This window comes from Natator depressus, chromosome 1 (genome assembly GCF_965152275.1).
Source record: "Natator depressus isolate rNatDep1 chromosome 1, rNatDep2.hap1, whole genome shotgun sequence".
Classification (NCBI taxonomy): Eukaryota; Metazoa; Chordata; order Testudines; family Cheloniidae; genus Natator; species Natator depressus.
In genome coordinates this window covers 13,152,393-13,168,707 of record NC_134234.1, presented here as the reverse complement: position 1 = coordinate 13,168,707, position 16,315 = coordinate 13,152,393, and the positions used below count along the sequence as shown (strand labels likewise).

Genomic DNA, 16,315 nt, shown 5'->3' with positions numbered 1-16,315 from the left:
GTGTTGGTTCCTTTGGCCATCCCTGCAGGCCCCTTGCCATGGCGTCTCTCCCTACCTGAGTGCTTCGTGGCAGCCCCGGGCACTCTCAGTGCGAGGCTGCTTTCCTCTGGTTTTCCCTCCTCTAGTGTTTGCCTCGGAAGGAGATTGAGGCGCTGGATCGAGATCCCTTGGTGACTAGGTGGCTGGGCTGGGCCTTCAAGGAGGCCGGCGTGTGTCTTCTGTGCCTGTGGCACCCAGCGGCAGAGAGAGATCCTCCTGGCCATGCAGGCACTGATGGCCCTGCGTGTCCAGAGCAGAGATCTAAGACTGTGGGGGACACGGGGGCTGCAGGAGTAGCCGCTGGGGGCAGGCTGTCTCAGACGCTCCTCGGAGGCACAGTCCCTGCCTGGCTTCCCCGGTGCTCCAGGGGAATAGCGATTTGCTGCTAGCTTGTGCCCCCTCCCCCAGGTGGCACCTTGTGGGGGTAAAGCTGAGCCTGCATCTGGTCCCTGCCCACCTGCTCCCAAGGGAGTAGCAGGTGTGCAGCACTTATCATTGATCCCAGGTTGGGGTACCCCACACAAGGGTGTCGGGGCAGGCGGGGGGGGGGGGGAAGGGATTCTTCCTCCCCTGTGTGGGCATGCAACCCATCATAACAATCAGCCAAATCCTGAGCCCTCACCCAGCCCCGGCTCCTGGTGAGCAGGGCGGGGGTGAGCTGTCCGGACACAAGCGCAGGTGGTAGGCAAACAGCCTGCGGTGGCCAAGATCCTTGCTGCTCTGCCAGAGACCCGCAGGCTGCTGCAGCTCGGGCTGCTTGTGTGGGTTGGAGAACAGCCGCGGGGCTGACTCATGTGGCTGGCCTGGAGCAGTAACAGCACCTCTGAAAACGAACACTGAGATTAGTCCTCGGCATGTAATTAATCCAATAATTACGTCAGATTAGCCCAGTGTGTGTTTAGAAGCTTTTAATTGATAATTAAGGAGCGAGGCCCTTGAGCCGGCAGCGGGCAGGAGAGAGCTCAGTCGGGGTTTGCCGAACCTGCGGGAGGCATTTCCACTGCTGGGGTTCTGGAGCGTGCCCTGCTGCGGGGCTGTAGGTTAGGCTACTTTCCAGCAAGGTAGGGAGAATTGGATTGGAATACATGACTCATCAGGCAGGACTTTTCCCTTGGCGTGAGGACTGGCTCCTGCCCAGTGGGGCGTCAGGGGTCACTGTGCTGCAGGAGGTGTTGTTTTCTCTGATGAATACAGACCATGTGGCCATGTTTGATCATTAAAGACCTCTGAACCTTTTGGGCAAGGGCAGAGGTCTGAGTTCTTTGTGTCTCAGCCGCCTTTCAGCTCTGTATATTTCCCCTGACCGTGAAAGGGACACAACGTTCACGGGCCCGGATGAGTACAGCACTCAAGCATATGCTTAAAATTAAGCTTCTGGTTAAGTGCTTTGCTGAGATGGGGCCATAAACAGTTGCTGCATTCCTCCCCAGAGGTGGCTGCATTAAAGTGGTGGGCAAAGCCTAAGAAAAGAGGTGGGCTTTTTGCAGCATGCCCTGAAGATCAACAGGTCTGGGTTATTTCAGATCCTGGTGGCAATGAATTCCAAATTCTCAGATCCCTCCTGGAAAACACCCTGCCAGAAGCTCCCTCTGTTAAATCAAGGGAGATCCAGCTCAGATGGCTCTGCAGATGCAGCTGGGGCAGTAGTTATGGCATAGCAGGGGGGAATAGTGTCACAAAGAGGGGGATCTAAGTATAGGCGCCGACTCCATGGGTGCTCTGGGGCTGGAGCACCCACGGGGGAAAACTGGGGGCAATGACTCATGATGGGTCAAAGTGGATAGAAGTTGGAGGAAGGAGGTGAAATGAAATGAACGAGAATTCGGGAGTGAATATCGGGGTGAACTAGGGATGGGTGGAATAGTCTCTCAAGGGAAGCAACAATCGTCCCATTGCTCAGATGGAGCTATGACAATTTACGCCAGCTGATTTGCCCCCATCGGATTTTAATTCTGATCTCACGCCAGTGTAAACATGGCATCCTTCAAGGAAGTCAGCAGAGTTGCACTGATGTGAAACTGGCGTGAAATGAGCATTGGAGTGTCAATTTCTTGCTGCAAAAGGATGGCTAGATGGAGCACAGAGGAAGCCTTTAGCTGGAACAGTTGCCAGCAGAAGGCTGAGCGCTTCTGTGTTGAGCCGGGCTATTTGAAAGTTTCTGGTGGCTTTGGGGTTTTGTTAATGTGCAAGTAGCCGGGCAATCAGGAGCCGAAAGAAGAAATAGGTTGCAAGTGCCGAGGGGCCATTTCCTCAAATTCAAACTTCCTATGCGGTTGTTTTACATGAATAATGGCTACGTTGCTGCTACTTCCTTTCTGCAGCCATTATCATGTCGTGCCTTCTCTGCCACTTGCCCATGTGTGGCTATCTCTGTTTGCTCCTAAGCTAAGGTGTGCGCAGCACTGACTTGACGGCCTCGCTCCGACAAATTCGGTATAGCTGAGAAAAGGCCAGGCATGAGGCAAGCAGCATCTGAGAAGGGATCAGTGTGGGCAGCCTTCACAAAGAAGGTCAGTATCATTATTTTACACATAGGGAAACTGAGGCACAGAGAGGTGCAGTGACTGGCCCAAGGTCCTCCAGCAGATTTGGGAATAGAACCCAGGTCTCCAGGAGTCCCGGGCCAGTGTTCTGTCCACTAGGACATGCTGCCTCCCTTGTAAGAGCCTCTAGGTGTTTCCTGAGTGTAAAGAATAGTACGACAAAGTCCTGAGGAGCTGGAGCGAGGGAGAGACGAGGGGGACCCCAAAGGAGAGTATGGGTTGGAGCGTAGGAACGTAGGCCTGGAAGGGACCTCGAGGGTTCAGTCCCCTGCTATCACAGGCATCCCCATCATATATTCCCATTCAGACACTTACCAAGCTCCATCTTACGTTAAGTGAGGTTTGTGGAGCAGTGGCTGTCCAGCTTTCGAAGGGAATAATCCTCTTTCCTGTATGACCCCTTCATCCGCCGCTGCTTGGCTGTCAGAGAACTGTTCCGTTGTGCAGAACACCAGGAAGGGCGCCCCAGAGCACAGCTTGAGGGGCATCTCCACAGGGGAAGAGGCAGCGGGATTCGGTGAGAACCTGCGTGTGGGGCAGAAGGATAGACACAAATCCCCAGACGACACCGAGACTGTAAGTCCGGGGGACCGAGTGGACAGTGGAGACGTCGGGGATGATGGACAGGGGGAGGGGAGGGGATGGGGTGGTACCGAGGAAGCAGCCTGACTTTCCGAGGTGTTGAGCATCTGCAGGTTCTGTTGACTTCAGTTGGGATTGGGGGCGCTCAGCGTTCCTGGAGCGGGATGGCGTGCTGCTGGAGCAGTCCAGAGCATCACTCCAGAGCCTGAAATACAGGCCAGCGCTCCGGCAGGGCTCCAGTGCTATACCCAGTCCTCCTGCACCACCGCTCCTGGAGATCGCTCTGACTGTCCTTAGAGCCCAGGGGGGTTCTGAAGAGGGAAGGATCCCTAGTCCCTGAGAGATTTAACATCTTGTTTCAAATGCTCAGCCTGTGCTTGCCGGAAATCCAAGACTGCCTTCACAGGCTTATGGGTAAAACCCCACCGCTGCATCACAGAGACTTGCAATCCGGTCACCAAGCATGCTTAGGCCAGCCCTCTTGAAACCCCTATGCTAAATGTTTCATTAACGGTAGCCTGAACTCTTACTGCGGAGGGACTGGCATCTGGCGGACAGGGCAGGTGGAAATCAGGACTCCTGGGTTTTATTCCCCGTTCTGCCGCTAGCCTAATGTGTCAACTTGAGCAGCCCACTTAGGACCCAGCCCTGTTCACACTGAAGTCCGCGTCACTGACTTGAATCAGAGTGTGACTGGGTGCTCGGTGCACTAGCGTTCCAATCTGTGAAGTGGGTATAATAATAAGGTCCTCGCACAGAGGGCTGTAGTGAGGCTTAAGTAAATCACTGAGCTGATGCGTGCGGATGAGAGGCACTGCAACAGCACTGCCGGTTGTTATTGTTATTGCTGCTTTTCATCCTGGGGTATCCTGGACACACACATCCTGCATGTCCCGAAACCTACTCGCCCCTCTCCATCTGGACACTAGAAGACTCCACTCTTGATAAAGATACACTTTTGACCCCGCATCTGCTCAGGCTGTAGTAAAGTCTAGGATGATCCATTGCATTTACTTTTATACTGGCTTAAATCAGCGTCTCTTCTGGCAGAATGGTCCTGCAGTGGGGATGTCTGATAGAGCTTGTGCATCCCTGGGGGTTTGGAGGCTAGCTGACCTCCCTCGCTTTTATTCCATGGAGAGATCCCTCTATCCAGAGCATTAAGATGAACAGGGGGTGGGGGGGTTAGCTACAGGTGGATCCCAGTCACAGTGGAGCCCTGTCACAGAGAATTCCCCTCACTGGGGAGTATGTTTCTTGACCTCCTGGCTCTTGCTCCAACATGTATCGATGGTGCAAAACCCCCTGCCTAGAGAACGGTCCCTTGCCACTGCAGAATATTTTGATTTTTAATGGACACATCCATAAGCCAAGCCGCCGCCATCTGTTCCAACCTCCGATTTAAGATTCCAAAATTCTTCCACATCATACAAAGAGAGAGACGGATACAGCGGGGAATTGAAGAGGCCTTGCCAAGAATTTGTCTTGGGGCTAACTTGCCAGAGTTTGGGATGCAAGCTGAGCCAGTTTCTGACAGCAACCAGCCAGCTCTGCGGCATCGCAGCCTCCTGGTTAGGTTAGGGATCCAGGGGGGTGAGAATGAAGGGACGGGAGGGAGGGAATAGGAAAGGAGCTGGGGAAATAGCTGTGACTCCATCATCCCTATAAATGGGGGGAGCATCTGCTTTAAAGTTTGTATAGCCTGGGGTTGTACTGGCTTTTCTGCTGCATGCCGGGGGTGTTCCAGGGGAAGCTGCTAACAAGGGGAGCTCTGCCATCACCACAGGGGCTCCATGCCGTAATCCTGATCTCCACTGGAGCCCCCGAGATCCATTGACTTTGGCAGCTAAACCTCCCTGCTTAGGGGATGCAAACTAATTCTCCACCCCCTCCCCCCATGGGGAATAGGGATGGATAGTTAACTTGTGCTTCTGCTGACTCATTGGCCTTGCAATAAATAGCAGGGCACAAATTGTTGTAGGGCCTACATAAATACCCAAACCTACTCCAACTGAAATCAGTGGCAGAATTTCTGTCCTGAATAACAGGAGCAGGATTGGGCCCACTCACGTGGCTATTATTGTACTGTATCTTTAACGAGGAAGGGCGGTGGGGGCTTGGCAGTGACACTACATGATGGCACTGAGCTGTTTCTTTCGGGTGCCTGCCCCCCATCATAGAGCACTACTAGACCATTTCCCTTCTCGTGCAGAGTATTCAGTGAATGTCACCGCTTGCAAAAAGTGGGGCCCGGAGAACAATATGCAGATCGAGGCCCACATCCAAAGCCCAAGGAAGCCCTGTGACATCTCCCACCCCCACCCTGAAAGCCCCACCGCTTTGGCACACCCTGCCAGCAGAAGATGACCTTCCAGGGAAGAAGAGCACTGAGTTCAGTCCGCCAAGGGCTGCCCAGAGGGATTGCCCAAGAGCAGTAGCAATGAGGATTGGTTCTGCAGCAGGAGCCAATCAGGGCTCATCAGGCAAGATAAAAAGGGCTGGCCGTTTCTTCCAGAGGCCAATTCTGGGTGAAGCTGGAACAGGGGAGGAAGGATCTTAACCCAAGAAACCTGGCCTGCGCCTATCTCTGACTGTACCTTTTGGTTAAGCCAGCAAAGGGCTGTTTTGTATTTGGGAATTTTGATTTAAGTATCAGTTTACAGCTGTGAAATCAGGGCGCATTCACTTCATGAGACATTTTGTTGGCCCAGGCAAGCCTGTGACATACTATTAGGTGTCTACCCATTGATCTCTAGATCAGGTCTTCATGGGTAATGTCAAAAAACCTAACTTCTCACCTCGTCTATATACGTACCCTGAAATCACCTCCCTTCCGAGAAAAGGCTGAGAAAATCAGGACTCAGATCCCATGGGGATGAGTGCCGCGTAAGAACCTAAATACAGAGCAGCTTTACACCATGCCCTAAAGGGTCAACAGACTTGGCCACCATTAGAGCAGGGAGGAGAACGTCCTGCCTCCAGATAGTAAAAAGTAAAGAATAATATATAACAAATACAAGAAAGGCGAAGTTGATAGTCATGAATATAAATCAGAAGTTAGGCATTGTGGAAAATTGATAAGGGAAGCCAAGGAACACAAGAAGAAAGCTAGGGCCAGCCGAGTTAAGGACAATAAGAAGGAGTTTTTTAAATATATTAGGAACAAAAAGAATCCTGACAATGGTGTTGGTCCATTGCTAGATGGAAATGCTAGAATTATCAATAATAATGCAGAAAAGGCAGAAGTGTTCAATAAATATTTCTGTTCTCTGTTTGGGGAAAAAACAGATGATATAGTCTGATCACAGGGTGATGATAACACTCTTTCCATTCCATTAGTATCTCTGGAGGATATTAAACAGAAACTACTAAAATAAGTCATTTTTAAATCAGCAAGTCCAGAGAACTTGCATCCAAGAGTTTTAAAAGAGCTGGGGAGGCTCTCGCTGGACCATTAATGTGGATTTTCAGTAAATCTTGGAGCACTAAGGAAATTCCATAACACTTGAAGAAAGCTAATGTTGTGCCAATTTTTAAAAAAGGGAAATGGAATGACTCGGGTAATTACTGGCTATCAATCCCCGGAAAGATAATGAGGTAGCTGATTACAAGACTCGATTAAAAGAGGGTAATGTAATTAATGCTAGTCAACAAGGGTTTATGGAAAGCAGATCCTGTCACACTTGATTTTTTTTTTTACGAGATGACAGATTCGATTGATAAAGGCAATAGTGTTGACATAATCTACTTAGACTTCTGTGGGGCATTCAACTTGGTATCACACGACATTTCAATTAAAAAACTACAATAATATAAAATTAACATGGTGCACACATTAAATGGATTAAAAGTTGGCTAACTGATAGGTCTCAAAACGTAACTGTAAATGGGGAATCGTCATCAAGCTGGTATATTCCCAGTGGAGTCCCACAGGGGCTGGTTCTTGGCTCTATGCTATTTAACATTTTTATTAGTGACCTGAAAGGAAACTTGAAATCATCACTGATAAAGTTTGCAGATGACCCAAAAAATGGGGGAGTGGTAAATTATGAAGAGAACAGGTTACTGATTCAGAGCGATCTGAATTGTGCGGTAAACTGGGCACAAGCAAAAAAAAAAAAAAGTGTCTTAATACAGCTAAAGTGTATACATCTAGGAACGAATAAATTAGGCCATTTTACAGGATGGGAGACTCTATCCTGGGAAGCAGTGACTCTGAGAGAGATTTTGGAGGCCATGGAGAGTAATCAACTAAACATGAGATCCAATGTGACGCTATGGCCAAGAGAGCTAATGGGATCCTAGGATGCATAAACAAGGAATCTTGAGTGGAAGATTATTTTACCTCTGTAGTTGGCAGTGGTGCGACCACGGCTGGAATCCTGTGTCCAGTTCTGGTGCCCACAATGCAAGACCGATGTTGGTAAATGGGAGACGGTTCAGAGAAGAGCCCTGAGAATGATTAAGGGGTTAAAAAACCTGCATTATAGTGATAGAGCTCCTTGAGTCAATCTATTTAGCTTAACAAAGAGGAAGGTCAAGGGTAACTTGATCACAGTCTATAAGTATCTACATGGAAAACAAATATTTGATAATGGGCTCTTCAGTCTAGCAGAGAGAGGTCTAACACGATCCAAAGGCTGGAAGTTGAAGTTAGACAAATTCAGGCTAGAAATAAGGTATACATTTTTGAAAGTGAGAGTAATTAACCATTGAACAGTTACCAAGGGTTGTGGTGGATTTTCCATCATTGACAGTATTTAAATGCAGACTGGATGTTTTTCTAAAAGCTCTGCTCTAGGAATTATTTTGGGGCAGTTTCATGGCCTGTGTTACACAGGAGGTCAGACTACATGATCACAGTGGTCCCTTCTGGCCTTGGAATCGGCAAATATAATCATTATGATTGTATTTATTATAATTGATATTTTTAATCATTAGCTGTTATCTGTCAACAATGTGTTCCGTGCTAAATGGGACCCAAATATAAACAGAGTTGTTTAGAAACAATGGGCCCAAAATGCATAATATCTAGGATAGCACTTAGTACAGTGCAGAAGTAACAGATAAAACCAGATAAGATAAGATGATCTTGTAAGAGGGTTCAGAGTAGCAGCCGTGTTAGTCTGTATCCTCAAAAAGAACAGGAGTACTTGTGGCACCTTAGAGACTAACAAATTTATTAGAGCATAAGCTTTCGTGGGCTACAGCCCACTTCATCAGATGCATAGAATGGAACATGTAGTAAGAAGATATGTATATATACATACAGAGAAGGTGGAAGTTGCCATACAAACTGTAAGAGGCTAATTAATTAAAATCATCTAAGATCATATATATCTTTCTTTCATTCTGTGCATCCGATGAAGTGGGCTGTAGCCCACGAAAGCTTATGCTCTAATAAATGTGTTAGTTTCTAAGGTGCCACAAGTCCTCCTGTTCTTCTTGTAAGAGGGGAAGCTTAGGGACTGTCATTTGAGTTTCCTGGTCTCGCTCTTCTCTCCTGTACTTCATTAGTAAGGTGGATAACGCATGCAACGTGGGTCAGTGTGTGTGTGCATGGGGTGGGAGTGGGGGCACATCACAGAAGAAATGGCTTTTGGCATCTTGATCTGTCCTCTCGAGTAGCAAGCAGGCGGTGCTTAAAGAGACGTGGTCTGATTTCTCGGACGTTTATTCCTTAGTATGTCTGACATCTGATGGAATTTCTTGGTTCCCTTTTCTCTTCTGTAACTCGTTCCAGCACATGTTTGTGATTTTATAGCTAGTTGGGTTGGTTACAATGCATGCAGGTTTTTAGGGGGAAACGAAGAAATGTAAAGACTGAGTAAATATACCAGGAAGGGGCTGACAGCACCATTAAAAGTACAACGTTTGGTCTATAAAACAACCTTCTTGAGTAGGATTTTGCTTGAAGGAGAGAGAGAGAGTAGTTTAGTGCTGAGAGCAAAGGAATCTGGACTCCTGTCTCCTTTAGCTCTTGCATTGACTCACTATGCAACCTTGAGCGAGTCACTTTAACATGATGGTGATAAACATACCTACCTCCTGGGAGCATGGGAGGGATTGTCTACGTGGAGAGTTTCTCTGGTTTATTTAACAAAAGGTGTGAATTTAAATAGGTGAAAATCCAGGTGGACATTTTTACATCAGTTTAGTTTAAGCCGATTAGGAACAGGTTTGAGCTAAACCAATAGCCGCTCTTAAACTGAAATCAGAGCATTCACACAGAGGGTTGCACTGGTTCAACAAACCCAGTTTGATTAAACCAGTGCAAATCTGTGTGTAGACAAAGCCTGAGAATTAATTAATTAACAAGCGTGAAACACTTTGAGATCCCAGGTGGAGGGGTGCTATAGAAGTGAAACGCAAACTCTCTGATTATTTCAGTTTAAACCAGACTTATTTTGCTGTGAAATCCATGGCAGGATTTCACACTGAAATGGCACCAGTGCACATGGTTGCACAAGGCATCAGGCAGTGGAGGAAGAAGAGCTGTGGAAGGAATATCAACCCCCATGCTTGGAGGAAGCTTTCCATGGGGCAGGGTACCCCATCATTGCCTGAGACAGGGCTTCTTCCACTGAAGCTGGTGCTAGTCACGGTCAGAGATGGGCCCCTGGCTAGAGGGACCCTGGGTCTGATCCAGTCTGGCAGGCCCTGTGCTCCTGATCAGGCCCAGTAAGCATAGTCACCAGCTGGTAGGGCGGAAGGGGCTGCAACTGCTTCTCTTCTGCATTTAAAGGGCCAGTGAGGAGACAAGCATGCAAGGAGAGGTTCCTGGGTAAAGGGGGAGCTTCCATGGAGACTAGGGGGTTGTGGAAAAGACTGCTTGAAGGGGAGGGACGTTTGCCAGCACCGGGTTTCTCCGGTTGTCGCCCTGGGGCTTGAGGCAGCTGGGTCTTTGTGCCAACACCATATTTCTGTCAGTAAGGGCTGAGCCAGGCTGTCTGTGTTCAGCGGCCTAGGCTGTGCTGCCCAGATGAAGCCAAAAATGGTGGGGTTTGGTGCCATCTTCTCACCTCTAAACCAAGCATCCTGGGTGCATGTGATGTGCCAGAGGGCCTGGCCTTCTGTGGGTTCGGGGGCCTTGGAGTGCCCCCAGCCTGCTGACAATCAGGCCTTTTCTCTCTCGCCGTCTCTGACTGAAAGGCCGGGTACTGGAAAAGAATAACATGGAGGGAGTTCTCCTGAGCCGCTCCCAGGGGCTGGTTCGGCCGTGGCCCTCCGAGTTCCACCTTGCTTGTGGAACGGATGTGGCACGTGCATAGCTCGGCCGTGGCCATCACCTGGGTTCTCACCGTCTCTCTTTCCTTCCCTGCAGGACATGCGGAAACATGTCACCATGACACTCCTGGATACCGAGCAGTCCTATGTGGAGTCCCTCCGCACCCTGATGCAGGTATCGTGCTGCCGAGGCTCGTGCAGAACGCCCCAGGGGAGGGGAGGGGAGCGGGGGGGTCGATGGCACAAGCCCATGGACTGCACGCAGAGATTGGAACCTGTGTCCCACATGGGACATCGAGGCTGGGACACAAGACCCATTCCAGAAAACACAGCTCCTTAGTGATCAGTACTGGTGGGGCTTTTATCTTAGGCAGATATACATCCACTAGAGCAGTGGTTCTTAACCTGGGGGTGCGAGATGCCCTTTCTGGGGGTGGAGACATGCCAGATTTTTTTAGAAGGTAAATCATCGAAAACACAAATTAAACACAGGCACATAAGTACAACTATTTGTTTCATCAAACCTATGTATTTGTTAACATTATACATTTTTTAACGATTACTGTAATATACAAACAAAAAACATATCTAGGTTTAAAGAACTGACCTACTTCAATGATTTTTGATAAGAGGTGTGAGAACATATTTTGATTTTTGATAAGGGGTGCGAGAACATATTTTGAGAACCAAAGGGGTGCAGGCTGCAGTAAAGGTTAAGAACCACTGGCCTCGAGTGCAGTGCTGCACACAGACCTGGCTCCAAAAGCAGGGTAGTGAGTGTGGGTACTATCTGGTCTCTTTCCCTTTGCAAATGCTCCTGCTGTCTCACCTACCTCAAAAGAAGCTGGGCAGGCCTCTCGCGAGACCAGGGTGGGCAAACATTTTGGCCTGAGGGCCACATTGGGATTCCGAAACTGTATGGAGGGCCGGGTAGGGAAGGCTGTGCCTCCCCAAACAGCCAGGCCCCTGCCTCCTATCCTCCCCCTCCCACTTCACGCCCCCTGACTGCCCCCCCTCAGAACTCCCGACCCAGCCAACCCTCCCTGCTCCTTGTCCCCTGACTGCTCCCTCCCGGGACCCCCCGCCCCTAACCACCAGAGGCTAGCCTCCCCGCCAGGGGCTCAAGGGCCAGGCAGGACGGTCCCGTGGGCCATAGTTTGGCCACCTCTGTGCTAGACTGTGATTGTCAGTATCTGTACCAGATCCTGCCTTCACATACAACTGAGGATGTCATTGGAATTGCATGGCTGGAATGTGGCCCTGAACTGGCCTCGGCATTCGATGGGAGCCTACGGGAAGAGCAGAGCCCTGGGGTGCTGTGCTCACTGCGACCTGTGCTTCCCCCTTCCTGCCAGCATCCTCTCTGGGGTTAGCTTTAGACACTCAGCCTTCAAGCAGGCCCTGAGAAAGCAGGGAGATGCTGCTGCTTCCAGTGGGTGTAAAGGAGGCGCAGAGCTGGGAGTGGTCTGCCTGCTGCTAACACCTCGCTGCTCCCCCAGTGGCTCTGCCTAGATGTTGGATACCGGGGGGAAGAGGCATGAACTTTGCCGGACTCCGCAGGTGACAGCTCCAGGATTGGAGCAAGAGGGGCCCAGAATGACCCTCTAAGTTCAGTCTGGGAGGAAGAACCTGAGCTGTTCCCCGCCACAGGCTCCTGGAGGTGGGATGGTACTTGGGGACCAGCAGCATCACACACTGCAGAGAAGTCCCGCGGGACGAGTGGCTGTAGCTCCCTTGCCAAGGGACTGGAGGAGGCAATCCATCACAGCATCGGGTGCCGCCGCAGCCTGACTCAGAGGAGTCAAGGATGCTCCAGCTGAGGCCCTGCCTCATCAGACAATGGCTGGCGTTCTGCTCTTCAGAGGGGCTCTGGACTCCTGTCCCTTGGGATGGACGGGCAGCGTTTGGTGTTAGATGTCTCTACATGCAGACAGATTTCACCAGACCGGCAGGTGTTCAACTTTTCAGGGTCCGCCTCGGAATAACCCCGGACAGTGTTACATGACACTTGGTTACGCTGATCTTCATTAACCGCTTGGAACAAAATGTGTATTCCCAGGCCCAGCTGCCCTCAGGGACCTTTGAATGAACACCGTAGGAAAAGGACTTTGAAAAACTACCTCCCCTGGGGATGACCCGGTGGGATGTGCAACAGCTGATATCCAGCTTCATATTCGTAAACTTCTGCTAAGCCATGACTTGTACCCACAGACCTGGGGAATGCAATGGCTTTAAGAAGTCACTCGGTCTCTGCTATAGCCAGCCAGCTGCAGCCAGGGTACAGACGTGGCCACAGTGCAGACCCTGGTGCATTCACATGTGGCCTGGGAGAAATCTCTCATGTAGCCTGTGGTTGCCCTTCTCCCTGCTACAGGGAAAGGGACCTCTGGAGATTACCAGGATAAACCACCTCTGCTAGGGCCTGGATTCTCCCCAGGCTGCGGTGCAATATTAATGATGACAAAGTTAATCAAGGAGCCCATGGAAGAGACATCTCCAGAGCAGGGACAATCTTGCGGCAGCATGGAGATGGACTAGATGTTAGTGTCCAGATTGTGTTGGTCTAGAAGTGAGCTGCTTGAGAAGCTCAGCCGGCAACTGTTAGTGCTAAAAGGGACCTGCACAAGGAGCAAAAATTGGGTGGGTGTGCCCTTTTTAGTCTTTGTGAGGCATAAAAATGGCCCGAAAGGATGGGGTTTTTTTTAGATAAGGGAATATTATTTTTAATCTTTGTTTCTAATAGAGTAGCACGTAGAGAATCAGGGTCTCATTGTGCTAGGTGCTGTACAAATATAGAGCAGGACAATTCCTGCTCCAAAGAGCTCAAACTAATCTAAGATAAGGGGCAGCGGCTGGCCTAACAGAGGCGGGAAAGGATGGTCCAGTGGCTGGGGTGCCTGCCTGGAACTTGGGTGTCCCAGGTTCAATCTCCAGCCTGTCACAGGCATTCTGCGTGACCTTGGGCAAGTCACTTAGGCTCTGTCTACACTACAGACCTTACAGTGGCACCGCTGCAGCTGCGCCGCTGTAAGGTCTCCTGTGTAGCCGCTCTTTGCCGGTGGGGGAGAGCTCTCCTGCCGGCATAATTAAACCACCCAAAACGAGTGGCCGTAGCTATGTCGGCAGGAGAGCATCTCCTACCAACATAGGGCTGTCCACACCAGCGCTTTTGTCCAGAAAACTTATGTCAATCAGGGGTGTGTTTTTTCACACCCCTAACCGACAAAAGTTTTACCCACAAAAGTGCTAGTGTAGACAAGACTCCTGCCTCTCAGTTCCCCATCTGTACAATGAGAAGAACAGCACTGGCCTACCTCAGAGGGGTGGGGTGAGAATAAATGTTAAGGAGTGTGAGGCGCTCCTATACCACAGTGATGAGGGCCATATAAATAGATAGCCGCGATGAGGGACGCTGCACGAACAGCATGTGTTAACACAGTGCCAGCGGCTTTGCATCTCCCATCCCATACGTCCTCTCTCAGTCAATCGATGGGTGGACCCCTGAGGTCCTAGCTCCTTAGTGGGAGACCAGCAAAAGTCCTTCAGCTCCCAGAGAAAAATGAAGCAGGCAAAGTTGACTCCTATGCAGCGACACCAAGAATACAGGGACCGGCAGGCATGAAAGGTTGCTCCTTGCAGAGTGGTTTTTCTGTTGCTTGTTCAGCTACATCTTTGATTCATTTCTTTGTAAAAGAAAACCCTTTGGTCTAACCCAAGCCAGAAAGTCTCTGCTTTTCAGGGAATAGCCTTGGAGCCAGGGCGCACAGGAGCCAGGGGACAAAAAGCCCTGAGGCTTAGGAGAGAACAGCGTGATGCAGAACGTAAGCTCTTGGGAGAGAGTGCTAATGCACAAACGCTTCCCCTCGGATATCCCATGATGCCCAGGGAGCATTCCTGCATTGTATCACTCCGAGGAGGGGAGGGTCGGAGTTCAGAGAGGAATGGGCTTTGTGGGGATGATTAACAGGCCTAGGAACTGTTCCCATCACAGCTGCTCCAGCCCATCAGGCTGTGACAAGGTGCTTTCCGTGGGGTCATGATGCTTAGAGCCAGGTGGCTGAGGCCAGGCAGTTAAATTTAGTAGGAGCATTTATTTCTCTTTCTCTGCTGTGATTGCCAGGCTGGATACAGGTACTTAGCTTGAAACCAGGTGTGCGCTCTCGAAACAGTTGTGTTCCCCCTTTGGATTTGTAGGGTGAAGTCCTGGCCCCATTGAAGTCAGTGGACGTTTTGCTCTTGATTGCAATGGAGCCAATATTTCACCGTTCGCAACAAGGAGGAGGTGTCTCTGCCAAGCTCTCGCACCTTTCACATAATGTTAAAAAAATGCACTAAAATAACATCCATACCGCACGTAGTCTCATTGTGGTCTTCCTCCCCCCCAGCCCCCAGATGTTCATTGTATTTGCATATTGTCGCTCATTAACACTGTGGTAAGCTTGTAAGTTCTTCAGGGCCGGGATGGGTATGTACATCACCTAGCACAACGCGGTTCTGATCCCTGATTGGGACCTCTAGGCGTCACCGTCATCTGAACCATCATTACATGACCGACCGCAGAGATCGAATCAACCATCTCCTACGGGCCCACAGTCACACCATTTCTTGTCCCATTGCGCCCCTTCCTGCTCAAATGCCCGGGCAATTCGATGGGCCTTGCAACATACTCGGAAGGTCTCCAGATTCAGGCTGCTTCAGACCGAGCACTGGTGTCATTTCACCACCTAACAAGCACTCGGCAGGGGCAGCCCTGCCTAGAGAGCCTGGCAGCAGATGGCAAAGCAACGGACCGTGCTGGCAAAGGCCCTGTGCAAAAGAACCAGACTGCAGCTTTCAGGCAAGATGCTGCTGCCATGTGATCATGCGACACCAGCTGGCAGTGCCCCTGCCCCCCGCTGTGAAATCTCATGCCAAATGATGGACATGCCCCTTCAGTCAAACTGTGCCAATGTCACCTTCATGACGACTTCTGGTTGGTTCCCCCAGCCAACCAGCACCATCTCGCTTTTATCCAATGGGCCTTCAGCTAGCTAGCTGACATCCACACCTCAAGCACTGGGGAAGGTCATTGATGGCACAGGCTGGGTCAGATGAAGTACAGTCCATGCCTCCTCCTCCGAACAGCCCCCTAGGCACACTGAACATGGGAGGTGCCTGGAGGAAAGCTACACACACAGGAGCAATCACTCTCTGGGAGCTCTCAGATTTGTGCAGTAAGAATGAACCCGCTGCGGGGAACCCCATCTGCTCCCATTGCAGCTCACAGGGGAGCCAACACCTCGTGAAGGCAGCTGATAGCTCCCACAGTCTCAGCATGGATGCCCAATGTCTGTCCCTCACCAGGAGTAGAGGTAGCAATTTTCACCCCTTAGCCCTCCTTGCAAAGATCCTGGAAGGCTCAGTTAATGAATGTTTGAGAAGCTCTCTGAGATCATGGGTATTATCCTCCTTGTATAAATGGGGGAATGAGAGGTTAAGTGATTTGGCCAAGGTCAAACAGCAAAGCAGTGTCACAGCCAGGAATGAAACCCAGGAGTTCCGGCTGCCGGTCTCTTGCTTTAACCCCTAAACGCACTCCATTTCCCCCTGTGTGTTACCTCAAACCCAGCGACTGTGGCAAATGAGAGATGTTAGTCTGAGACTGTTTGGTTTTAAAGTCAGTGGAACGTATTTCTGGGCAAGGTCCTAAATCCAAATGAAAAGTGTGTTCTCTGGCTAAGGGCTTATATCCTGAAGCTCATCCCAGAATGTCTGAAAACAGCTTTATTCTAAACCCCTGAAAAAAGGGGGGGGATTTCTCATGTTTCATGTCCCCTGTGCGGCATTAGAAGCCCCACGGCAGTCTAACTTTTAAATGAACTCTACATCGGTCCCATCTCCCTCTGAAGTGGAGAACTGTGCCAAAACTCTAAGACGTGTGAACT

The 16,315-nt window shown here is 50.2% G+C and overlaps 1 protein-coding gene across 1 annotated transcript in view; it reads left to right on the top strand.

Annotated features, from left to right (window-relative positions):
* The window catches only part of ARHGEF17 (Rho guanine nucleotide exchange factor 17), a 244,111-nt gene that overhangs the window by 153,265 nt on the left and 74,531 nt on the right, over positions 1–16,315 (top strand). Inside the window, exon 2 of the mRNA XM_074954998.1 lies at positions 10,489–10,566. Coding sequence (XP_074811099.1) covers positions 10,489–10,566 — 78 coding nt within the window. The remainder of the gene's footprint in view (positions 1–10,488; positions 10,567–16,315) is intronic.